The 27,035-nt window shown below is 52.0% G+C and overlaps 1 protein-coding gene across 3 annotated transcripts in view; it reads right to left on the bottom strand.

The window, feature by feature from the left end:
* The window catches only part of NEURL1 (neuralized E3 ubiquitin protein ligase 1), a 76,855-nt gene that overhangs the window by 24,126 nt on the left and 25,694 nt on the right, over positions 1-27,035 (bottom strand). The window contains exon 1 of one of the 3 annotated variants that reach the window (XM_032423207.1): positions 9,821-10,280. The exons of 1 other annotated variant lie outside the window; for it this stretch is intronic. Coding sequence is in view for 1 of the 2 variants with exons in the window: in XM_032423206.1 (XP_032279097.1) it covers positions 9,054-9,087 (34 nt within the window). In the remaining variant the exon portion in view is untranslated. Of the gene's footprint in view, positions 1-9,053; positions 9,400-9,820; positions 10,281-27,035 lie in introns of those variants that run through there. One more of the 3 variants, XM_032423206.1, reaches the window with a different exon arrangement.

Here is a 27,035-nt window from a genome sequence, read left to right as displayed (position 1 = left end):
ACCGAGATGGAGGAAAGCGAGGCTGGAATCTCTGACCACCACAGCCCCCATCAACCCACGGCCGGCAGTGCCCACGAGGTGGACCATTTAACAGGAGACCCCGAAGCCGGGCTGGGCTTGCCACTCTCAGCCTCAAGCTTCTGAAGCGGGTGTGAGGGGACCATTTTGGCAGCTACAGAGCACCTTCACTGACTCCTGGACCTGCAAAATCTCGTGCCCGCCTCCTCCTGCCCACAGTGTGGCTCCCGAGGCTGTCCCCGGAGCTGTCCTCGGCCCCTTCTCTCTGCACTCAGCTCTGAGTAATCACCGCCCACCGAGCCACCTCTGTGGAGATGATGTGAAAACCCTCTCTGGCCTGCTGGGTATCTCGAGTGACCATGGTCACCTGCCTCTTGGCAGGCCCCCAGCTCAGCTCCTGACCCTAGCCCACCAACCCCCCATGCTCCCAGGCCCCAGTGGAATCATTGAGCACCCCACATCCAACCAGCCAATCCCACCTAAGAAATAAGCCTGCCTGGGCTCTGCCCGCTCCCGTCCTCCCGGCCTCCACCCAAGGCCCTGGCCTGGCCTCCACACTTCTCCTTAAACAAGGGCCAGGGCCACCACTTAAAGCCACGAAGGCCCTCCCTGCCTGCCTCCAGGGGGCGCCATTCACACAGACTACAAGAGGAACGGTGCCCTCTGAGGCATCCAACATGGTGGTCCTCACCAGGATGTTTGCCACCTCCCCAACCCCTGCTGTCCTTGCCCACCATCTTCCTGCTCCACCTCAGCTTGCATTATGGTCTGGGGGGAGGGAGGAGAGAAAGCAGAATGAGAATTAACCTGAGCACAGCTCTGATATCAAGGGCCAGAGGGGCGGCTGAGCGGGGGCAAAGCTTTTGCTGGGGCAAAGCTTCTTCCCTACACCATCCAAAAGGGCTCTCTCCCTGCACTTCAACAGACACTTTGACCCTTAAGGTCTCCATTCTATGGATGAGTTACGATTCAGACTGGTTAACCAACTTGCTTGAACTCACACAGCAATTAAGTGGCAGAGCTGGGGCTTGAACCCTCATCTTCCAATGCTGCTACCCTAGTCAGCATCTAATACTAGAGCCCATTTTCCCCATGAGTCCAAGATGGCAGGCGTAGTGGGGAAAGGCTGCATGGAGGAGGCTCTGGCCAGTCCCAGCCGGGCCAATAGCCACGGCAAAGGGCCTCAAGACGCTGGGACGCTACTCCCTCAGCAGTCAGTGGTCCTGGATGGAGCCCAAGTCTCCCCATCCGGCTTCCAGCAGAGCTCTCGGGGAGGCCCCCTTTAGTGACAGGTTTGCAAGCTTCTCGGGAGCCACAGTGGGGGCACCCCCCCTCAGGCAAGGCTGCTGCTGACACAATGGAAACTCCCCCATAGAGCCCATTCCTCCTGGGCATTTATGAGGTGCCAGACACCAGCCTGGCCAGCCCTCCAGGTGACCCTCAGCTAGCTCTGGACCACATTCCTGCTTCTCAGTGGGGTCCCAGGGGGAGATGCCGAGACACAATGCAGCCTCCAGAGTGACCTCCCCACTGCCCCAGCCAAGCTCTGCCCCAGAACCATCCTGGCAGAGCCCTGAATGCCCAGGCTGGACTGAGCTGGGCTGCCAAGGAGAGACAGGAAGACAGGAAGAGACAATACTAGTGACAATGACCAAACTGTATGTGACTTAACAGGCGGGGTCTTCATTCTGTCCCCAGAGCCACTAGGACACAGGTCATCAGAAGTGTAGTTACCCAGCCAGAGTAAAGAGCCCTGATCTGAACTCTGTTACTAACTGTGAGATGTCTGGAGCCTCGCTTTTCTCACCTGTAAAATGGGGGTCAGGGCAGACCTTCTTCATGGGATTCTTGTCAGGATTAAATGAGATGATGTATGTAAAACTAACCCAGTAAGTGGTTGCTATAATAATGATGATTATTATAATTATTATTATTATATACAACAGCTAATAATTACATTAATAATTAAGAATGATTAGCTTATTAATACTTATTCTATAACAATAATAATTATTCATGCTACTGACATCGATCTGTATTCTCGTACCTCCACACCTCTGCTCAAGCTATTCGCCCCTCCCCGCCACATAGCTTCTTTCCCTGCCCCACCTCCCACCTCCACCTCTCCGAGTCCCACCCGTCTTTCAACACGGAACCTCACTGTGTTCAGGATCGCCTTGCTCTGAGTCTGTGACCCCGACCCCCAGTGCTGCCATGCTTGTCTGCATCTCCTATGAGGAGGGATTTCTCACTTTCTGGACAATGGGCGTCGGGGGGGCAAAGAGCATGAGCCCTGGAGTCAGGAGGCCCTAGGTTCAAATCCTGGCCATGCCACAGACTTGCTGTGTGACTTCGGGCAAGTCACTTCACCTCTCTGGACCTTGATTTCTTTCTCTGTAAAACAGGGTCATCTTAGCTGCCCTGCCCACCTCTCCTGGCTGTGTGAGGACCCAGGGAGTTCATAGATATGAAAGAATTTTGCAAACTTGAACACCTGATCCCAACATAAGGTCTTATTTTTTCTTATAAAAGCAATAAACACCACTGTAGGAAATGACCAGCTCTTTTCAGCCCAGTGGGAGGCCAGACACTCCGGTTTTATCTTATCCCAAACACCCTAATCCTGGATTGCCAAGGTAGTCCTGATTTAGACTAGCTTACATGCATGCATGGAACAGGACTCTCTCTCGGGGGTAAATACTGTGGGAGCCAGTTCAAACTGGGAAAGCAGGGTGGGAAAGCAGGTAGGGAGGGGGTTTCAGTGAGAGAGATGATAGTAAAACAGGGCACATGTGACCTTCTTTGGGGTCCTTAAAGGGGCCCACTTCCCTCATGTGCCTCTTACCTCCAGGCTTGGTCCAAGCTCACTTCTCTGCTGGGAACCCTTCTGTCTTTCCCACCTATGTACCTGCCTTTCACTCATCCTTCAGACCTTGATTTTAAAGCCCGCTTTCTCCCAGAAGTCTCTCTGGCCGCAGACCAGCTTCAGGGCCCTGCTATGGACCCCCAGGGACTCCACCCATACACCCCTAACAGAGCCTCCAGCATCCAAGCAGCCTCTCTCAACTCTGGTTCCTCCACAGAATTCAGTGCAAAGGCCCTGTGTTACCCACTGTACGCAGTGCACTGATCTGTCTTCTCCACGCCCAGAATGGTTGAGAAGAGAGTCAATGGGACCATTTTCTGTGCTCTGCGGTGCAGCTTTCTGGGGAGGAAAGGCTGCAGGGTTATTCGTGTCTGTCTCCCTGATGGACCCTGAGCCTCCCGGGGGCAGAAACACTTGTCTTTTTTACTGCTGTTTCCCCAGTGCCTAGCTCAGAGCACAGAGCAGGTGCTCAATATGAGTTGTTGAACGAACGGCCACTGTTCGATTCTTCAATCCACTGACCAACTGGCAAGTGTCCAGGGAGTACCCACTCTGTGCCTTGCCCTTTCTGGTGTCCTGTGCAGAAATCAGAGAAAGAGGGAACTAAAAGGACAGCTTCCTTCATTGCCCAGCGCCAGGATCCCACCCACACCGCATGCCTAAGAACCTGTTCCCCACTTGCCTGCAGGAAAAAGGAGAAAAGGAAGGTCGTGACAGTTGATCCTTTCTTTGGTATCAAATACTGCATCAGATGTCCCTCACATGCGACCTCACCTCACCCTCCCAGTCCCTGCAAGGCAGGTGTCTGGAGGAAGCAGCCTCCAAGATGGCCCCAATGATTCCCACTTCCCCGCTCCTGGCAGTCATCCCCTGTTGCAACCCTGTCCCTTTGCATAGGGAGTAGACCTAGCAGCTAGCTATGGATGAATGGAATACAGCTAAAGTAATGGGATGTCATGCCCAAGACTGGGTATCAAAAACCTTCAGCCTCCATCTTGGTTACTTTCTCTTGCCTCTCTTGGGTTTCTGTCTCTGGGGGGAAGCCAGCTGCCATGTTGTGAGGGAACCATGTGCAGAAGCCCATGTGGCAAGGGACCAAGGACTGCCAACAACCACGTGAGTAAGCTTGGATATGGATCCCCCTCCAGACAACCCTTCAGATGAGACCACAGCCCCAGCCAACAACTGGACTGTAACCTCCCAAGAGACATTAAGCAGGAGGTACCTAGCTAAACTGTGTCAAGATTCCTGACCCACAGAAACTGAGATAATGGAATGTTTGTTATTTTAAACCACTAACTTTTGGGGTAATTTGCTATACAACAATAGTTGTGCTTTGCAACAATACAGTATCAGTTAGTCCCACTTTATAGATGAGGAAACAGAGGCTCTGAGAGATAATAACTTGCCCAAGGTCACATAGCTGGCAAGTGGCAGCCCTGGGTTCTGAATTCAGGTAACACACTGTCCAGCCACCCTCAGTGAGCCCCACCTTGCTGGCCAGCCTGCTAGGTCCACTCTCAGCTACATGAATCCTACGGCCCACCCTAGTTGGGTTCTCCATGCCCACTGCAGTCCCCACATATATCCACCTTTGTGATTCATGGTTAGGGGCCATGTTAGGCCTCTCATTGCCCCTAGGGCCCTGGCTATGCATACAGCAGGCCTTGCTGCTCCATGGAAGACTGAACGAATCTATGATGACGAGCTGGGTGAAGGAGGATGGTGGGTAGTGGGCAAGATCGGCACCTTCATGACCAAGTTAATCTCCACACCTTGAGCCTCCTGCTCTCACTCACTCTGTGACATCCCAATCTCTGACATTTCCAACAGCCAGATGTGCATACAGCTGTGCCTCCCCACAGCCTCACTGCTGGGAGGGGACCAGCCCTCCTCTTCCCCCTCCCGGGTCCTACCCCAAGATTCCAGAAGGGGATTCCAGATGATAACTATTCTGGGTTCAGCTCTGGGCCCCTGTCTTCCCAGCACCTCCCCAAAGTCCCCAGGCCAGGCCTGAGAGACTGCAGAGTGGAGGGGAGCATGGCTCAGTCACATAAATCCATACACCACACAGACCATCACCCTTAGCTTCCCTTACACAGATCCATGCCCATGCATGTGTACATGTGTGCACACACACAACCAGAGAGTGTGCCTGATGGTGGACACAAGACCCATCAGGGCTGGAGGAGGCAGAGATACTCTTGGTCCCTAGAGGCGGCCAGGTGCACGTGTGTGTACATACTCACGAACATATAGGAGGAGCCTCCACGGAAACCTTCATAGAAGCACACACATCCGTTTTACAGGGTGTTTACTATGCACAAGGTCTACTTAATACCCATGAGCTTACTTAATCCTTTCTACCATCCTTCAGGGTAAACCTTACCATCCCCAATGTACAGAAGAGGACAATGTACAGATGAAGGAACTGACCCAAAGTCACACAGCCAGTGGATCTGGATTCAAACTCTCACCAAGAACACCTGCCCCACCATCCCCTTCCTCTCTAGCCTTGCCTGGCTTCACTGCCCAGCTCAGGTATCACACCCTCCGAAGCTGTCCCTGACAGCTCCATCCCACCTTCCCCCAGGCCATCTGCAGCTCCAATTGCCACATGGCCCAGCCACCCAGGCCCTCTACCCCTCACTCCTCCCTCTTACTCAATGACCAAGAATCCACTGGGTGCCCACTGCGGGGCCAGGCACAGAGCTGGGTTAAGAGAATAAGACGGATCAAGCTAAGCCACCATACCTGCAAGCTCACCTTGGCCTAAGCCTCTAGACCTGCTGTCAGGAGACAGGCAGCACCCTCTGTGCTAATCCCAGGTCTCATAAGGCCATGGGACGCCCTTTCCCCCGCTGCCTGTTACGGAACCTGAGAAGGAGAAGTGGGGAGCCAGCTGCAGAAGGGGCAAGGCCTGACTTCCCACCTGAGCCACCAGCTCCATGACCTCAGCCAACCATTTCCCCTTCTGGGCCACAGAATCCCCCTCTGTGAAAGGACAGAACTGAGGACCAACTCTCAAGTCTCTGCACGCCAGCATCTAGGGTGTGTTGGTCCAGAGATCAAGCTGGGGGAGCCGCCTGTATCTGAGGGAATATGTGTGTGCCATCCGCACGTCAGTCCCTCAGCCCTGGGCCTATCCTTGCCGGTGGGGGAGCACTGAAGGAGGTAAAGGAGGAAGGCAAAGAAAGAAGAGGGGAGGGCCGGGGAGGGGAGGCCTCTCAGTAGAGCTGCTGCCTCTTTCTGTGCTCTCCACCACCACCCCCCCCCGCCACCATCCTGCCCTCAAGACTGGGAGCAGCTCTGGAAATCTGCCCGATGAAAGACATCAAGCATGTAACTGCCGAAACCATTTTCCAAATGGTTTTAATTTCTCCCATGGGTCTCCTGCCAGGCTGGTCCCAGAGGAGCCTGACTCCTCACCACCAGCCCTAACACACACACACACACACACACACACCCCTCATGCAGAAACACTGACATCTATCTACAGAATAACAAGGACACGTCCCACACACAAAGTAACACAAACGTGGCTGCTCACACACAGAAACGCAGGCATAACACGAAATCCCTTAAATATTAGACAGATCGACACATCCCGTGCTACACATCACATGGTACACACACAGAGAGGCCCAAACACAGGTACACCATCTGCAGACACCAGAAACACCGACAGCCAAAACATGCCCACAAACACCCCGCTAGAAACCACCCCTATACACACCGACAGTCTGGGGTCACTCTCTGTCACATCCCTCTCATCTCTGTCACCCAGCAATCCAAAACCTTCAGTGTGCACCAAACCCAAATCCCAAGGCCCCCAGTGAAATCACAATCGGGAACTCTGTGAGCATTCTCATGGAGTCAGGCTGTGGGCTGAGAGCACCACCAGGAAGGAGCCAAACCCTTGTAGCTCCCACTTCCCCTCACACACACCCCGGAAAGAGGCAAAACCAGAGCCACTGAGGCAGCCAGGGCATGGGTGTGGGCATGAGCAGCTGTGGATGTGGGGAGGACGTGTGAGGACGGGCACACAGAGGTTCCAGCTAAGGGGCTATGTGACACAGGCAAAGACAGCTTCTCCACAACCCCCAACTCCCCTCTCCTACTCGCCTTGATGGTAGGTTGAGGCAGGGGCTAGGGCCAGCTTGGCAGGAGGCCCAGCCTATGGAGGGTGGTCCCGGCTGAGGGTGGGGCAGGGAAGGAGGGCAAAGCAGATGAGGCATTTGATTAGCGTTCACCAATGTCCACGCAGCACCAATGTCCCTGCCAGTGTCCATGCCCAGCTCCTAGAGTTCTCGGCCCACCCCAAATATCATGCTGTCCCAGGCGGGAGAAGGAGGGAATATGACCCTGGCCTCAGAATGCTTTTCCAAGCCCTTGTGGTTCTCCCCATGTTCAGTCCTTATTCACATCCCCCCAAGTAATCCTCACGGTAGTCCTATGAGGAGGGCACTCCATCAGCCCCATTAACAGACGAGAAAACCAAGGCTCAGGAAGACACTTGCCCTCACTAGAAGACGTGTCTACGGACCCTGGAGCAGGAGCTCTTGCAGGCCACGTGCTGTCTCGGGCGGTCGCAGGGTCCTCACTCCCCTTGGAAGCCCATGCTCCAGACCAGCGGGAGGATCGTGTGCTGCATCCTGGGCCTGTTCTGAGGGCCTCTCTGTCCTTCCCAGGCCACAGGCTTGACTAAGTCTGCTTCCAGTGGAAAATGCCAGTCTGCTCCAGACCCTCTGCCAACAGGCCCTGCTGGGGCCAGTGGGCCCTGATAGGAGCCCCCGCCCCATGGACACGCAGGGCCAGGCCCAGGTCAGCCCAGTCCGAGTCTCGGGCCAAGTCCCAGGCCACTGTTCGGCTCCGGATTATGTGTCTTCCAGGAGCTTCCATCTGTCACTTAGCCCTCCAGGCCCAGGACAAAATTTATTTCCTTTTAAGAGAGCCAATGATTTGCTTTTCCCATGTCTCCTTTCCTGCCTTTTTCTTTTTTAATTAGAAATCACTCTCTCAAAGTCCAGAGCCTGGAAGGGAGAAGCCACCTGGTCACCAGTCCCCGCCACAGCTTCCCAATTGCTCCTGCCACTGCCCTCCCTCCTTCCTGGGCCTCGCCCAGGTTCTTTAGTGCCCACTGGACTCAGCAGATGGAGGCCGCCCCATCTCCTAATGCCCTGTCTGAGCGGGGAGCAGGGGACCCAGGGAAGTGTGGCAGGGACTACCCGCGGTCAGCCCACACTGCTCTGGCCCCAGCCGGTTTGTACAGAAAGCCCAGCTTCCGGGGCCCAGCGATGACAAAACAAGTCCCTGGGAAGTCTTTCCCTTCTGGGTCTGGTGCCACATTGGCCATGTTACTCCCAAGACCACGGCACCTGAGCCGGGCAGATGGAGGGGCCAGGAGCCCGGGCAGGCAGCAGCTCTGCAAGTAGGGAGCCAATTCAGTGCTCCTCCCTTCCACCCCTTCACCTGCCTGCCCAGCGGTCTGTCTGACCGTGGACGTAAACCCCAGGGGTCAGAATTTCACTGGCCTCCCCCACGGAGCGCACGCTTTGAGAACCAAAGTCAGGCAACGTGGGGGGTTGTCACTTGCACATCTGGATGTTGAGGCATAAGCGGACACAGGTACACACCCACAGACACCTCGAATACACCTCTGTGAGCACAGACACACACACATGCACTCGTGCACACAAGCGTGTGCCCACACATCTCTCCACGTCTCCATCATGGAACACGGCGCTGACCTCCGTGGCCTGCATTCCAGGACCTACAAACAGGTCCCCCCAGCTGTCTAACTATGGTTGCCTCGGTTCTAGGAGAGGGGGATATGGACACCCAGGACCTCACAACCCATGTGGGGGCTGGTCAGCACCCGGGGAACGTAAGAGGACAACAGACTTTGTGGGGAGACTTGGCTGCCTGACCTCTGCTGGCTACCAGGGAAAGCCCACTTCTTCCCGCTTTCCCCAGCCCCCCTTGCTTTCCCCCACCCCAGTGCCAACCACCCAGAAACAACCCCTCCCGTGACCCTAGAGTCCACCAAGGAGTAGACAGGGGGATGATCATGCCCTCGCCCGAGGGCCCCCCCCTCCGGGCCCCAGCCTCCCCAGGTGGTCCCCAGGCTGGGAATGGGCAGACCCCCTGGCATCAGCTGGGGCCTTACCGTGGAGGGTGCTCCGGGTGATCTGTCCCCCCATCGCTGGCAGCGGGCAGCACGGCCACCTTCGTTCGGCCGGCTGGTCTCCTCACCAAGCCACCCTAGCCGCCAGCTCCCCTCCTCCTGCCCCTCCTCCTCCCCCGCGGCCGGCAGCCGGCATGGCAGGGCTGAGCCCGCCCCTCCCGCGTCCCCACCAGCTCCCTCCTGCACACCACACGGCTGCCTGCCCGCGAGGCCGGCCACACACACACATGCACACGCACACACACGCGCGTGCGCGTGCACATACACGCACTCACGCACACGCAAGCACACCCCTCTGGCCCTGCCCGCCGCCTCCGGCTCCCACCCGCTCCCAGAGCCTCCCCCACCGGCCCCCACTGGTACAGGCAATGGGATCTGTCATGTTTATTTACATAAGGAGGAGGAGACTGGAGGCTTCCTGAAATAGCCGAGCTCCAGAAAGCACTGGAGATGCCCCAGCCAGAGCAGACACACGCACGCACACACACACACATGCACACACACGCGCATGCACGCACACACACACACACATGCACATGTACACACATATGCTCATTCCCCATCACACGCCTCTTCACAGACACCCGCATGCACACAACCTCATTGTTCCCCCAGGCTTACTGCCATCCACATGCCATGAGGCACCTACTACATGCAGACCTTGGACAAAGACAATGAGGGCACCATGGTGAGCAAAACACACACTGTCCGATCCTCAAGGGGCTTACAATCTGGCTAGGGGAGCTTACCAACAAGCAGCTAACATGGCTTCTATCTTCTTCCAGGCTCTATTGCAAATGCTCCAGGAGTATTAACCCCTTCAGTCCTCACCAGCTGAATGAAGAGGTCAGTAGTATTGTTTTTATCAATAAGTACCATTGTTATTATTATCTCACGGATGAGGAAAGTGAGACAAAGAGAGGTTATCAGCCTAGAAAGTGGCAGGGCTGGGAAGCAAACCCAAGGATCCAGGTTTTTACCCGCCCCCCCCAGCACAGCACCCCTTTAATCGTAACATATACAAGCACACACCAACATATAGAGACCTCACCACCTGTCTGTGCCACGTCACATGTATGTGCACAACACAGGCTCTCATGAGCATTCGTCATTACGCACACTTCCCCACCCACTGCCCACCAGACTCTGTACGTCAGGCACTGCGTGCATTCTCACTTGATTCCAGATGGCAGAGGCCACTGTTAGGTCGATTTTACAGAAAAGTAAGTTGAGGCTCTGAAAGGCTCAGGAAATTGCCTGAGGTGACCCACCAGGTCGGAGGAAGAGCCAGGACTCATGCCTCAGTCTGTGAGATAATCTCCCAGTTCGTCACCCTTTTGCAGGCTCTCCACAGGACAGGGGTCTCTCCCAGGCCCTGGCCCAGGCCCCAGCCCCTGTCCTCAGGGTCAAGGATCTGGGTTCCCAGGGAGAGATCTGGGTGGGGAGGGAAGGCCAGTGGGTAGAGGCGTGGGGGCTGGGGAAAGAGCTATGGCAAAGGCAGGGGCTGCCCTGTATCAGATGGGACTCAGAGGCCTCGGCACTAGGAGGGGCTGTGCTGGGCTCCGAGCCTTCACCTCGGCACCCTGCTGTTACCACCCCTGAGTAGGTCCGGGGGAGGGTCATCCAGGCCTGATCTGGGGTCATCAGCCAGAGGGCAAGGCAGGCCCTGGGTGAAAGTGGCCCCAGACCCAGCACGCTAATCCTCCTACTAGACCAGAGGCATGGCTGAGTCTTCTCCCTGGAATAAGAGGTGACCCCCAATCCACACAAGGCTGCCCCCTTCTACAGGCACATCGTGCTCGTGGCTGTGCATAGCCCCGTGTGCATGCACCCGCATGTTCCGGGGCACACACACCCAGTTCCTCTGGGAAGGACGCTAAGTCAAAGTCTAACAGAGAGGAGATAACCCAAACTCCTTGTGTGGGACAAATAATCATAATAATAGCAAACACAGGACTGACTGTGTGTCAGGCAGTTCTAAGCACGTTACATACATTAACTTGTTCAATCCTCATGACAATCCTAAGGGATAAGTTGCATTTTTATGCCCATTTTACAGATGAGGAAACCAAAGCAAAAAGAGGCTGCTCTGGAGGCTGTTCTTGCAGCAGCAGAGTCCACCCCCCTCACCCTGCCTGCCTCCTAATGCACCTGCCTGGGCCCTTCCCAACTAACCCCTTTCACATGCCCCCCCTCCAATCTTCCCACTCCCTGAGCACTGGGAACACCTCTGCCGAGAAGCCTCCCTGGGACGCTGGGTGCAGGGTGAGTCCCCCTTCTTGGAGCTCGTCTCTCCTCTGAGCCCAAGGTATGCCTCTCCCAACCCCTCATCTTACTCTGCCCTGCCAGAGACGGCTATGCCTAGCTGTGGCCTTGTCTGCCTGCCCTGGGGGCATCTCAACAGTTCAACTTGACCAACATTTATGAGCACCTACTATGTGTCAGACACTAAGTTGGGTATACAAGGGTGATCAATAGTAGACAGGCCCTGGCTCTCAAGAACTTACAGTCCAGAGGGAAACATATTTATCAAGTAGTCTCACTAAGGAACATATCATCACAATCCTAGAAAAGTGTGCTGAATGAAAGGAGCAGGGTTCTCAGGGAGGCTCAGGGCAGGCTTTCCTGAAAAGCAAAATGGTGAAGGATAAGTAGGTATGTCCATGTGCTGTGGAGGAAGCTTTGAAGAGAGAGAGCTCCGGAGAGTGAGCACAACACGTGCAAAGGCCCTGTGGCTGAAGGAAGCCCACACATTCAAGAAACAGGGTCGGTACGCCTGGAGCAGGGACCGCAGCAGGAGCCAGGGGAAATTTTTCAGTGGCAAGCCAAGGTGGTCAAAGGACACCCCAGGAGGGCCTTGAAGAGCAGGATGAAGAATCTGGCCCTTTTTCTGAGAACAGGAGGGAACCTCTGAGAGGGCTCAGCAGAGAGGCAACAAGACCAGACCTGCATTTCTAAAAGGTCATTCTGCCATCTGGTGTGGAGAATGCACAGAGGAAGAAAAGGTGCCAGGGGGAAAAGCAGCAGGGTGAGCATGGGCGGGCCTGGACCCGACTTGCCCTCACTCCCCTCCAACCTAGCATCGGGCTTGCACAGAGAAGGTGCTCAGGGAAGGTTTCCCGAATGGAACTGAGTTCATGTAATTTTCTGGAAGCAGGACTGGAGGGTCAGTAACAGGCAGGAATGGGGACAGAGTGAAAGCTCAGCCGACCAGAAATCCTTCAGGTGGGCCGTGGTCCTCACTCTGGCCACTCCCAGTGGACTGGGAGGTGCTTGAGTGCCCCCAGCCTTCACAGCACCACTGTCTGAAGGGGTTTCCTGGCAGACCTGGGCCCTGTTCCCTACAATCCACTTCCCCAATTTAAATAGGAAGTGGCAGCATCCTGGGTCTGAGGGTCCCCCTACCGCCACCCAAGAGCAGTGGCCAGGCCAGCCAGCGCTGTACCCTTCTCTGTTTCATTCATTGGGGCATCACATAAAATTTCATTTGGCCAAAGGATTCTGTTTCTAAATGGGGGAAAGAACCACTGACCTACGTCATTCATTCACTCATCAAGCATTCGCAGAGTGCCCACTATGGACCCACTGGTGAGCAAGACCCAACTGGCTCCCTTCAGAAGCCAAGCAGAAGCCAGGCTGGGATCAAGGAATGGAGTTCCTCTGGTTCTGACTGAATTATTTCAGTGTTCTGTTCTCTGGCCGGAAAGGACCTAAAAGGGGACATGAAGGGATGGAAAGGATGTGAACGGGAATGGAGAAGCTATAAGCAAATCTACAGCAGAGGCTATAAATGCTACCATTTATTGAACACTTCCTGTGTGCCAGGCACCATGATAAGTATCTCACACACATAATTCTACCTGTTCCCTACAACATCCCTGTGGGATTAGAGTCATGCCCATCTTGCAGGCTATAAAGCTGAGCTCAGAGAGGCTACATGGAAGGCAAGACAAGCTGGGGCTCAAACCCAGACCAGCCTGAGTCAAAACTCAGGCTCCACCCAGAAAAGGTCAAAGGGCAGGTGCTCCTCCTACCTGGAAAAGAGAAGACAAGTGAACAATGGACCTTCTCCTTAAGGAATTGTCTTGGGAGGCAGGGCCTAGGAGATTTCCAATGGACAGAGGGTGACATCCCAGGGTGGAGCTTAAATGAAGGTGGGGAGACTGGACTGGCATGAGACTGGACTTCCGGTCTGCTAGCAGGAGAGACCATCCTGGAAATCTTGTAGAAAGTAGACCCGCCCATGACCTGCATGGGGGCTGCAAAGCCTCAGAGCCCACAGGCAGAAGGCAGAGCTGGATGTGCCCTGAGGGAGCAATTTGGTGTGGCAGAAACCCTGCCAATCTTCAGAAAGAAGCTCCTCCCTTTCTGCTAGCATCCTGCTGCATCCAGCTCTGGCTGCAGGGAACTTCCGTCCCCTCGGCCCTCTGAACCCATTCAGCTCCCGAGACCCTCCATCTCCTTGTTTTCTGACTCCTTTCTGCCTGCTCCTCTTCCCTCTTGGGCGCCATCTTGGTCTCCATCCCACCTTTCTCCTCACCAAGTCCTTCCTCATTCATGTCCCCCAAGGCCCAGCACCCACATCCCCAGGTGAACCTGCCCGCTCAGAACTTAAAGTCGAGGGCAGACCTAGCAAATGCTGAACCAAGCATGGAACAAAGTCACTGGACAGTAGAAACCATCACAATCATAGACTCCAAGATCCCTGAAGGGAAGGAGCCTCAAGAAAGCTCTGGGTCCAGCCTTCAGGAAGGCCAAGAAGTAATGTGCCCATTTTATAGGTGTAGCAAATGAGGCCTCATAAGCTGTCGACTTTCCAATGGTCACACAGTGGGTAGAGAATAAGGAGGACTTAAACTCAGGTTTAATGTCTTCTGTTACTTAATATGACATACGGGTCAGGACATCCAAAGGCAGGGGAGACAAGACTGGACAAGGAGAGGGGTAACTTCTCTTTATGAGGCAGGGGCAGAAGGGGCTCAAGCCCGGAGAGGTCCATAAAGAGAGGTCAGAAAGGGGAGGCGGCCCTGCTGGGGAGGAACTGGGAGGCAGTTCCTGGTTGCTATAGTATCTTTGTCGTCAAGAACAAGGGATAATTTGATCGAGCTGATGAGTCACCTGGCATTTGAGGCATAAGGCCAACTTACCAGGGCCAACCTCCCGACCCTATTAGACTAGGCCTGGTGCTGGAGAATGGGGAGCAGGGAGCCCCACCCTAAAGCTTCCTCCCATGCCCCGAATCAGGACGAGAGTGCGAGAGAGAGAGCAGTGTGCATGGAGATGAGGATAAAAACACAGGGACGCAGACAGAGAGCACGAGCCGTGTGCTGCCGAGAAACCAGAGCCAGGGAATCTATAGGACGTCCTCTGGGGCTGGGACAGGTGCCCCAGCAGTGACAGCTGCCAGCCGCCCAGGATGATGGGAACACAACAGGTGCAGAGGCGGGGGCGGAAACTGAAAGGGAATCTGAGAAAACAGCCTGGAGTTGGCCTCCCCTCCCAGACCCTGGGCCCAGCGCCAAACAGCCCTTTCTCAGACCCTCCGAGACACAAACACACCTACGCCAGCTTCCCAGGGCCAGCCTGGCCAGCCTGGACTGGACAGAGGGGTCACCGTCCATGCCAGACAGACAGGACAGAACAAGGAAGAAACCAGGTTTCAAATCCCAGGACAGAGTGTGCCACACGGAGCCCACACCCACAGAGCCCCTACCGGGAAGCAAACGTTTGCCTCTGATAAGATTTATGTCACCGGCCAGGGAGGGTGGATGGATGGGCCCACCCCACCCCTGTGCAGGTTGGAAGCTGAGACAGGCAGGCTCTCCCACCACATGACTGAGCAAGCTACTGAGCTTCTCCGAGGCCCCGTGCTTGGCTCAACCAGTAATAGTAACTAGTGCTGTTGATGTTGTTGTTCAGAGACCCAGAGAGCTCAGGAATGCAGGTAGTACCTAGAGGGGCTAAGGTTGCTGCCCCAGCCTGAGAGAGGAGAGACGCAGGATGCAGGGTATGAGTACAGCGCTAAGTATAAATGTTACATCAAGGAAAAGAAAGAGACAGGCTCATGTTCCCACCATGTTAGCAGCACTTAGCCCCGCTCCCCGGCACCCAGCACCCGGCACCGGCTGACTGCACACACGCCCGAGATGCAAATGCCGTCTCAGAGTGCTGAGTACCAGGAGGTTCTTCCAGGGAAGCAGATTCAACATCGTCCCTTAGGCAGTGCTCTGTTTCTGTTCAGGGGCAGAACGAATTTTAAACTTGAAGCCGGTCCTTGTCCCAGTGATCACAAGTGATAAATGGCCAGGGCCTGAATTCGTAAGGTGCTCCCTCAATTATAACCTTGCTGAGGAGGGTGAGGAAGCGTGGACAATGAGACATTTAGGGGGGAGGGGAGGCAGAGAGATGAGACCCGAGGTGACGTAGGAGACAGGCCACATGCGCTGGAGCAAGACATGAGCCTCACGCGTCCGAGATGCGTACACATACCCGACTGATCCTGCCGGGCCTGTCCGGATTATGAGAAAAGCCGGCAGCTGAGAGCAGGAGGTTAAATCCTTCCTCTGCCGGCAGAGACCACCCTCCCCCACCCACCCACACACACACCCCCACCACACACACACACGCACACACACACCTTTAGACCCCAGGACTCAGCCAGAACTCATGGTGCCCAGCCCTTCTGGTACCCAGCCCCGAAGCCAGCTGAAGCCATGCCCGGTCGGGGAGGCCCCCCTGGGCCTCCTTCAGCGCCCCCTCCTGCCTCTGAGGAGTCTCTCTCAGGCTCTCTTCTGCTTCCTGCCCTTCCCAGGTCCAGCTTACGCAGCAATGGCAGCGCCCAGACCAGCTGGCTCAGCCCGCACCTCTACTTCTGTGCCCTGGCCCTGCCCCCTGCCCACTGCTGGGACCACCCACTCCAACAGTCGGGTTCCGACCCGGGGCACTAGCGGGTAGGAGAGTATGACGGTGCAGGACCCCAGGGGCCAGGCCCTGGAGCTGGGGCTCTCCCCGCAGGGCCATCGGCAGCCAGCTCCCCCCGACGACACTCAGTGCTACTCGCTGCCACCCCTCAAGGGTGTGCGTCTACACTAGGCCGCTCCACAGCTGGTGGTTAAGAGCAGGCTCCGGAGTCCGGCTGCTGGGTTCAAATCCTGGTTCTAACACCTACGACGTATCTATGTCCTCTTCTGAAAACGGGGTTGATGATAATAGTGCCGCCTCAGAGGGCTCTGGGCGGGGGGGGCTCACACACATAGTATGCTCACGCACCTTACAGGTGAGAAACTGAGGCACAGGGTGGGAAATGGTGGAGTGGCATCTGTCCTCGGGTCAGCTGGCCTCCAGAGCCTGCACTCGGCACGGCATGGTGCTCCCCCCAAGAGGGTGGGCAGTGCATGCCGGCCAAGCCAACAACGGGTACCACCTCGGGGAGGACCGGTCTGGTGACCACGCAGGGCCCAGGCCAGGTCAGGGTGCAGGAGGGAGGCTAGTGTCTAGAAAGCCATTCAGCAGAGCGGAGAGAATGAGCTGAGTCCCAGGGGCCGTGTGAGAGCAGGCGAGGCCCAAGGCCTCAGAATCCCAGCCCAGGAGAGAGGCCTCTACCAGAGGTGCTTTTCCAGCTGCCCCTCAGGGCTCCTTCGTCCCACCAGGCCGAGCTGCCGCCCCCCGCCCACCGTGATTTCCGACCTGGCTCCCCTAAAGAAGCTTTACCCCTTTAGCACCTCTTCCTCCTATACAAATTAGGCAGGAATTAAGACAAACAAGTACCCAAGTCAATTAAGAAAATCACATCTGCAGCCAGCATCTTGAAACACCTGCTCGGGGCAGGCAAAGGAAAGCACTGGAACTCAGTACCGTAGATGGGGCAATGGAGGCTCAGACAGGTTGGCCCCCGTGCCCCAGTCACACAGCTAATATGCAGCGGGGCTGGGATCTGCCCGCACAGCCACCAGACTCCGGAGTCCAAGCGCTGGTCTCTCCGCCCTGTGGCCTCTTGGAATAATGACCCAGCTCATCACTTTCACCAAAATCTTACTGGATTTGCAAAAACATTTGGTACCATCGGGCAGACACTCATTCCTCTTAAGAGATGAGAAAAACAGGCTCAAGGAGATGGAAATGAACTGCCAAAGCCAGAAAGTGCCAGAGCCAGCCCAGAACCTAGATCTCGGACTCAGGAGCCCGGGCTCTGGGGCTTTGTCTACGACACAGAGCTGCCCTCAGAAAAGCCCCCTTCAGTTAAATAAACATGGCGTCAGTCGGAGGGGCCCAGGGTGGGCGCAAGCACAGATGTAAAATTCCCTGATCCCAATTTCAGCCGCCTCTGGACTTTAGCAGGTGTCCCTGCTGTACATCTAAGCTCTCGCCCCCACCAGGGTCTGGGCCCACTCCCACACTGGGGGGCTCTGAATTCTGGGAGCCCAAGCTTTACACCACATACACATCCCAAGGGGAAGTGCAGATGGGTGCAAGGAGGCACCAGGTCTCTCAGGCCCTGAGAACCAAATGATCTGAAAAGACAAAGGGAACGGCAGGTGCTTTGCAGCCGTAGAGGGGCTCAGCTTGGCTCTGCAACAGGAGCAACAATGAGTGACTAAGCTGAGGTCCAGCCGCGGAACTAGGCCAGCTCTGTGCCCACCCCCCAGGGGCCCTGCCCTGGAGCACAGCAGACATGGGCCACACTAGCTGCAGGGTGGAGGGCGACAACCCCAGGCCTAGAGGAACCTGTGAGTGCTGAAGTCTATTCAGGGCCCCTCGGAGAGGCTGGTGGCTTTCAAGCCCACTGAGCCCATGAAGGAATTCTATTCCCCGAGGCTGCACCTGCAGCCCAGGCTTTGGGGCTACTTTCTCCCTCCCTCCCTCCAGCTGCTGGAGCCCAGGGTCAGGCAGGCCACCAGAGACCCCAGCAATGCACAGGGTGGCCTCTCCAGCATCGAAGTTTAGAAGAAAAAGCCCTCCCTGGGAGTCAGGGCTCCTGGGTTCCGGGCAGGTCCCGTGGCCTGTGGGAAAACTTCACAAGGCTCAGGAAGATCCGCAGAGGCCTGCTTGGATTTGGGGGACTCGGGGAGGGTGGCCCCTTTTAATGTCGTAGAGGTTCCTCCCTCCTGGCAGGAGTAAGGACTCCAGAGGTGGGTTAATGCAGCTCCTGGGTTGGGGCCCACTGCCAGGTAAATGGGAGCAGGGATTTCTCCCTCCCCATCAACACCCCTCCCTTCTCTAAAGCCCCGCCCCTCACACCTTCTACCCTGCTTAGCCAAACCCACTGCTCCTGCCCAGGGGAGAGCTCCTTGTTCTCAAGGCCATTGAAGGGAAGTGACTACATTAGCCTTTGTTGGGGGGTCTATTTTTACTAGTCCTGATGCCACCTCCACAATTTACCCTATGACATTGGGTCAATCAATCCCCTCTCCGGGCCACAGTCTTCGCATCTGTAAAATGGAGGCACTGGACACATGCATCTTTAGCTCTGAACCAGGATTTTCCTGAATCAGAGCTATGGGTGGGGAATCATTTGGTGGAAGGCAATTAAGAATTCCTCCCTCTCCACCTTTTCCACCAAGGTCTGGTGGAGAGCCACGGATGGGCCAGGATGCTCTCGGCTGGGTGTCACTCTTTCTCAGTTCTCTTCCTGAGCCCACCCGACATGGGTACATCCCCCAGGTTCTGTGGCCTGGTTTCCCCCTTGAGCTCTACTAGCCAGGCCAGAAGTCTGGTGTGATCCTGGATTCCTCCATTTGAGCAGTCACTGTGTCCATCTATAATCCATCCTCTGGCTACTCCCAAAGTTCAGGCCACCAGCATCATCCTGATCTGCACAATTCTTCCCACAGCCTTTGGCCTCGCATTCCTCTTCCTCAGGGCTGCCAGGCTGACCTTTCTGCCTGACTAATCTAGTGGGGTCACTGCCCAGCTGAGAGCCCACAGTAGATAAACTTGACCCTCCTTTGGGAGCATTCAAGGTCTTCTGTGAACTGGCCCCAGTGCACATGTCTGACCTCACCTCCTGTGACTTCCCCCCCCCCCCAGACCAAGTACCTACACTCCCTGCACAAGAACCACATGTAGGGGCGCCTGGGTGGCTCAGTCGTTAAGCGTCTGCCTTCGGCTCAGGTCATGATCCCAGGGTCCTGGGATCGAGCCCCGCATCAAGCTCCCTGCTCCGCGGGGAGCCTGCTTCTCCCTCTCCCTCTCCTGCTCATGCTCTCTCTCTCTCTTGCTCTTGCTCTACTCTTGCTCTCTCTCTCTCTCAAATAAATAAATAAAATCTTAAAAAAAAAAAAAAAGAACCACATGTCTACTAGAACACGGCTGCCCCTCACATGGCCATGGCTCTTCGAACACTGCTCCTCTACCTGGAATGCCCCTCACCACACGAGGCACTCAGAAACTCCTACCTCACCTTCGTCTCCCAGCTCAGAGGGCCCTTTCCCTGAGATCATCCTAACACGCCAGGGCAGACGGGACCTTCCTCCTCCAGGGCATGTCCAGCCCTTTGTGCAGCCCAGCCCTGCAATGATGGGAGAGGTCCCCTTCCCATATTGGGAGCAACCTGAGGGCAGACGTTTTAGCTCTAGCTCCCCAGCACCTCACATGCTGGGCACTGGGTAGCACTCAAAGTATATTTTATGAAGGAAAAACAAAAAGAAGGAGAAGAAGAGGAGGAGGGAGGAAGAGAGGCCAGGGCTGCTGGTGGCTGGTCTTTACTGGGCCGCATCTGCCCCTTACCCAGGCTCCAGAGAGCAGCTGTAAGGTCACCCTCCCAGCCGTGAGGCCCCGGGGCCCTGTGGACACAGTGGTAGCCGAGGGTAAGAGATTGCCTGGCCCCTGACCTCACAGCCCTCCTGAGGGTTCCCTCAGTACACCGGGCAGCACCAGCCAGGGTGCACTCAGACAGAAACAGCTCAGAAGCTGAGCAGCAGGCTGTGTCCCGGGACACTGAGGAACCAGAGCCTTATCTGACCATCTTCCCTGGAGGCAGCAGGGGAGGATCCGCCAGCCCCCAGCCGCCCAGACAGGACTAGAGGAGAAGCTGCTAGAAGCCATGTGCCTGGCTGTCTCCCAGCAAGCAGCTCGCTCCCGGATTCAGGCGGCAGGGGGATGAGCCCCTCCAACTCGTTTGCATAAACCATTTATAGCAGCACATTCAAACCCACGCCTTCCCAGAAGAAAAAAGCCCACTGCGATTGCCTCTGGCTTCCTGGTCTGTCGTTTTTTTCCTTCTCTTTCATTTTTTATTTTAATGGCAGGAAGCCGTGCTTAAGAGAAATCGCTACCCTGCTAAATTTTCCCTCCAAACCGAAGGAGGAGGATGAGCAACCAGCCCGCGGGTGTCAGTGACTTCCAGTGTGCAAAGTCTGTGAGCATCCATGAGCTCACTCAGTCTTCCCAGGAATGGTGGGAGGTGGCTCCGGTCAGCTCCCATTTTACAAATGGGGAAACTAAGGCCCAAAGAGGTTGTGACTTGCACGAGCCACACAAAAGTAGTAAGTGACTGTAAGGAGCATCGTGGCCACCTCCCCAGCATCCATTCTACTCCACATTGACAGTGGTTCTCCACGCGGGCCGCACATCAGCATCGCCTCAGGAAGGTATCAAATGCCCAGTTCCCACGCCAGACCAAGTAATACAGAAACTCTGAAGACAGGCCCAGGCATGGGTGTTTCTAAAATCTCTCCAGGTGGTTCTATGTGCAGCCAGGGTGGCAATCCACTGGTAAAAACCGATCACAATGGTTCCGATCCCTTTGTCAGTGACTGGGTCAAGAATGGCCATGTGGCCCACTTTGGGCCAATGAAGCTTAGTGGAAAGTCTGCCAAACCCCTCTGAAAAAGATGTCCTTGTTCCTCACAAAGAAGCCTAAGAGAGAGGTTGTTCTTCTTCCTCTAAATATTGTTGTGTCTAGTTGTGATTCCTGGGACTGTCATGTCATGTCACTACCAGTCCAGAAGGATGCCAACGCATGGATGGCAGAGCAGAGATGGCAAGTACCTCATCCTTGACCACATCCTTGACCACCAACCTTGAAATCCACCCACCCCTGGACTTCCTGTGATCTGAGATAGTATGGCTCCTCATTTTTTAAGCCAGTCTGGGTCAGCATTGCTACTTGTAACGACAGCCCTAAGACACAGCACTCACCCTCCTCGTCCCCTGCCTGTCATCCCCTCTTAGATCTCCCACCACAGGAAGCACAGCCCACTGAGGGCCCCAGCTCTGGAACTCTGAAATCCATCCCAGTCATTGCTCCATGGCCAGGCTTCCCACCACTGCTCCCAGCCAATGACGGAGTGGGACAGGGATATTAAGGCAGGCTCATTCCTGGGCGATATGGCACTCCTCTGACCAGTGACTGTGGCTGGGGCTTGAGGACTCCCCAAGGGTTTGCAGAACTTTCCTGAGAACTGACTACAGTCTAAAATACTTCCATCAAACTTTCTTCCACTCCTCTCCTTCACTGAAGGCCACATTTGCATTGAGGTCTGATGACTCACCCAGGCTCTCCCCACTTCTTCCCATTTTTCCTCACACAGGTATTTCCTCTGGTAATTTTTTAAATAATTTTTGCATGTTTAATCCTCTCCTGATGTCTGCTTAACTGTTCAATACATGATCCGCCTAACACTTAACTTTGACCACTTCTCGCCCTTTCATAGTGGTATGAAAGCCTCCTAAGTGGCCCACCCACCTTTGAGTACCCCCCGCAATCCTTCCTATACAAACCATGCTACTTCCCTACTCAAGAACCTTCACTTGTTTCTTATTTCTTACACCATCAAGTTTAATTTCCCCAGCCTTTCTTTACAGGCACTGCTGACTTTGACCTGCCCCACAGTCCAACCCTGGCAGAAGACTGAAAAACATCCCTGTTGTTTCACTTACATCCCTGGAGAGCTTCCCCATGGGGGACAATACTGGCTATCTGCATGGCAGAAATGATTGGCATGGCCCGTGACCAGTGAACACTGAAGCTACCCTAAATCTGATTACTAACTCCACCCATTTCCACAGATGCTCCTCAATGTCAAAGCTTCCCTTACTCTCCCCTTCCTTTACCCTTCAATGGAATATATACGAAGAGAAATACATTCCACATACAAACAATCCTCCATCAACAAGAAGTGAATTCTCTCAAAGATTGTTATAATAATGAAAATTATTATTATCCATGCAACAATATGAAGAGGAGGGTGATAGAGGTGAAGATGATTATAAAGATGGAGGAAACAATAGTACTGATAAAGTAAGTAGGAAGAGAAAAGCAGGAATAAAAAATACTGTAACAGTATGATCTCAATGACATAAATATATATGCAGAAGAACTTGGGACGCCTGGGTGGCTCAGTCGGTTAAGTGGCTGCCTTTGGCTCAGGTCATGATCCTGGGGTCCTGGGATCGAGTCCCGTGTTGGGCTCCCTGCTCCATGGGGAGCCTGCTTCTCCCTCTCCCTCTGCTGCTCCCTCTGCTTGAGCTCTCTCTCTCTCTCTCAAGAAAATAATAATAAAAAAAAGAACTGACTTCCCCTTGACCCACTGCCATATTAACCAAATTCCTTTAGAAATTGCATTTGGTTGATAATTACAAAAACCAGAAATAACATGGATTTTTAAACACTGAAGGTGTTTTCTCTCACATAGAAGAAGTCTGTAAGGACATAGTCCAAGGCTAGTATATCAGTTCTGTAGTCATCAGGGAACGAGGCTTCTTTTATCTTTCTACCTCACCATTCCACATGACAATTCAAGTTTGCTTCATGATCCAGGATAGCTGCTGAAGCTCCAGCCACCTTGTCCACATTCCAGGCAGGAAGCAGGAAGATCATGGAAAACCAAAATCAAAGGATCTACACCAGCCTCTGCCCCTCTTTAAAGGAACCTTATTTGAAGTCCGCCCAACAAGTCAAATTTACACTCATTGACCAGAATATAGTCACATGACTACCCCATGCTGCAAGGGAAGCAGGGATATGTAGTCTTTTCATTGGACACATTGCCATCTCAAATAAAAACAGGGTCCTTGGCCATTATGATGAGCCCTACTCCCTCTGGAAAATATTATGAATGATGCCCCCAGCACATAGACTCTTCAAAACAGGTGGGGGTCTTTCCTGGTGTCCCTGCACATCCTTCCACTCCCCCCAACTGAACTGTATGCTCAATATGAGCAGATGCGTTGTCCCTGAACTTGTTTTGACAGGTTGGTATGCCAGGAAACTATGTAATGTATTTAAATATTACATAAAAAGTATCAAAAGTCTCTTTAAAGAGAATGAAAAGACAAGTCAGAGACTGGGAGAAAATGACTGCAAAGAACATATTTAATAGAGAATCCAAAATATATAGAGAAGTCTCAAAACTCAAAAATAAGAAAGCAAACAACCCAATAAGAAGTAATGGGCCAATGAGAAAGAAGGAACCCCTGCTTTTTGCGATAAGTTGGATGAACCTTGAGAGCATTGTGCTAAGTGAAATAAGTCAGACAGAAACAAAATACAGTACTGTATGATATTACTTATATGTAGAATCTAAAATGGTCAAACTCAAAGAAACAGAGAGTAGAGTGGTGATTACCAGGGGGTGGGAGGTAGGGGAAATGAGGAGATATTGGTCAAAGAATACAAGCTTCCACTTATAAGATTAACAGGTTTGGGGATCTAATGTACAGCATGGAGCTTACAGTTAATAATACTGTGTTATATACCCGAATGTTGCTAAGAGAGTAAATATTAAATGTCCTCACCACAAAAAAGAAATGGTTACTATGTGATGGGATGATGGTGCTAGCTAATGCTAGGGTGGTAATCATTTTACAATATATAAATGTATCAAATCAACACATTGTATACCTTAAACTTATACAATGTTTTGTGTCAATTATATTTCAATAACACTGGGGAAAATTTCAGCAGGTTCCAAAGTAGATATACAGATGGCAATTAAGCATATGAAAAAAATGTTCAAAATAATTCATCTTTAGGGAAATGCCAATTAAAGCCCTGGTGAGATACCACTACACATCTATTAGAATGGCCAAAATTAAAATGATTGACCATACCAAGTGGTGGTGAGAATGTAGAGAAATTAGAACTGTCATACTCTGCTGGTGAAAATATAAATGGAACAACTATTTTTTTGTCAGTTTATTTTATGCTAAACACACACCTACCATATGATCCAGCCATTCCATTCCTAGGTAGTTACCCCAAAGAAAAGGAAATGCATGTCCATACATAGACTTTATGCAAAAGTTCTTAGCAACTTTATTTGTAATAGCATAAAATTGAAAACAACCCAAAAGTCCATCCACAGGTGAACAGATAAACAAATTGTACATACATACACAGAATACCACTAAGCAATAATTAAAAAAAATGAATTATTAATACAAACCACAATATGAACGAGTCTCAAAATAAGTGAGTGGAAGAAGCCAGAGGACAAGAGTGTACATGCTCTATGATTCCATTTATACAGAACTCTTTAAAAAGGCATCTTAATCTACAGTGACAGAGAGCAGATCGGCGGTTGCTTCAGTATGGGGAGGGGATAGGGAGGAGTAAGACAGCAGGTTATAAAAGGCACAAGAGAAGTTTTAAGGGTGATGGAAACTTTCATTAACGGGATGGTGCTGATGGTCTCAGATATACATGTCTGTCAAAACACATCAAATAATACATTATAAATATGTGTAGTGTATTACATGTCAATTATACTTCAATAAAGCTACTTTTTAAAATCCATTAAATATGGGTGTGAGAGGAGACGATGAGGAAAGAAAATTACAGGGTTTTTGGTAAAAACTAAGTTGAATCAGTTCCTCAAAAAATTAAAAACAGAATTACCATATGATGCAACAATCCCACTTCTGGGTACACACCCAAAAGAACTGAAAGCAAAGTCTCAAAACACGTATTTGTGCACCTGTGTTCATAGATGCATTATTTACAACAGCCAAAAGATAGAAACAACATTAAGTGTCCATTGACAGGTGAATGGATAGACAAAATGTGATATATAGAGAGACAGATACACACATAATGGAATATTATTCAGCCTTAAATAAGGAAATTCTGTTTCACGCTACAACATGGATGAACCTTGAGGGCAATAACGCTGAGTGAAAAAAGCCAGTCATGAAAGGACAAATACCATATAATTCCACTTATATGAGGCACCTAGAGTAGTCAAATGCATAGAGACAGGAAATAAAATGATGGCTGCCAGGGGCTGGAGGCAGGAGGAATGAGGAGTTAGTGTTTATTGGGTACAGAGTTTCAGTTTGGGAAAATGAAAAAAGTTCTGGAGATGGACGGTGGTGATGTTGCAAAACAATGCGAACGTACTCAATGTCAGTATACTGTACACCTAAAAATGGTTAACAAAACAAAAACAAGGTTGAATGCTTTGAAAGCGTGCTCTAAAAGCTAGTACCCCCAAAAATGCTGTCAAATTATACGCAGAAAAGACAAGTGCAAAATACTATCCAAAAAAATTAATAAAACAATCCCATCAAAAAGAACAAAATACTGTGGGATAAATTTAACCAAGGAGGTGAAAGATCAGTACACTGAAAACTGTAAGACACTGGTGAAAGAAATTAAAGAAGACACAAATAAATGGAAAGATATCTCATGTTCATGGATTGGAAGAATTAATATTGTCACAATGTCCATACCACCCAAAGCAATCTACAGATTCAAGGCAATTCCTATCAAAATTCCAATGTTATTTTTCACAGAAATAGAGAAACAATCCTAAAATTCATATGGAACCATAAAAGATCCTGAACAATCAAAGCAATCTTGAGCAAGAAGAACAAAGCTAGAGGCCTCACACTTCCTGATTTCAAATTATAATAATGCTATAGTACTCAAAATACTCTAGTACTGGCATAAAAACAGACATATAGACCAATGGAATAGAAAATAGAGCCCACAAATGAATCCAAGCATTTATGATCAACCGATCTTTGTCAAGGGTGCCAAGAACACACAATGGGGAAAGAAGAGCCTCTTCAGTAAATGGTACTGAGAAAACTGGATGTCTACATGCAGAATTATGAAGTTGGACCACATACCACACCGGATACAAAAATCAACTCAAAATGGATTAAAGACTTAAACGTAAAACCTGAAACTACAAAAGTGCTGGAAGAAAACATAGGGGGAAAGCTTTACGTTGGTCTTGACGATGATTTTTTGGATATGATTCCAAAAACACAGGCAACAAACACAAAAATAGGCAAGTGGGACTGCGTCAAACTGAAAAGCTTCTGCCCAGCAAAGGAAGCAATCAACAGAGTGAAGAGACAACCTACAGGTGGGAGAAAATATTCACAAACCGTACATCTGAAGGGGTTAACATCCAAAATGTACAAGAAACTCAAACAACTCAATAGCAAAAAAACAAAACAAAACAAAACAAAAAACAGAACAAAACAACAACAACAAATAACTGGATTTTTTTTTAAAAAAATGAGCAAAGGACCTGAATAGTCATTTTTCCAAAGAAGACATGCAAATGGCCAACAAGAAGATGAAAAGGTGTTCAACATCACTCATCATCAGGGAAATGCAAATCAAAACCACAATGAGATATCAGCTCACACCTGTCAGATGGCTATTCTCAAAAAGACTAGAGATAACAAGTGCCAGCAAGAACATGGAAAAAAGGGACCTGTTGAACAATGCTGGTGGGAATGTACATCCATTATTTAAAAAAAAAAAAAGTACGGAAGTTCCTCAAAAAATTAAAAACAGAACTACCAAGTGACCCGGCAGTCCCACTTCTGAGGAAAATAAAATCACTATCTCGAAGAGATATCTGTGCTCACATATTCACTGTAGCACTATTCACAATAGCCAAGATATGGAAAGAACCTGAGTGTCCATCTACAGATGAATGGATAAAGAAAATGTGGTATATATACAAAATGAAATATTATTCAGCCTAAGAAGGAAGGAAATTC

This window comes from Phoca vitulina, unplaced genomic scaffold (assembly GCF_004348235.1).
Source record: "Phoca vitulina isolate PV1807 unplaced genomic scaffold, GSC_HSeal_1.0 scaffold28, whole genome shotgun sequence".
NCBI classification, from domain to species: domain Eukaryota; kingdom Metazoa; phylum Chordata; class Mammalia; order Carnivora; family Phocidae; genus Phoca; species Phoca vitulina.
This window is presented reverse-complemented; position numbering and strand designations above follow the sequence as displayed.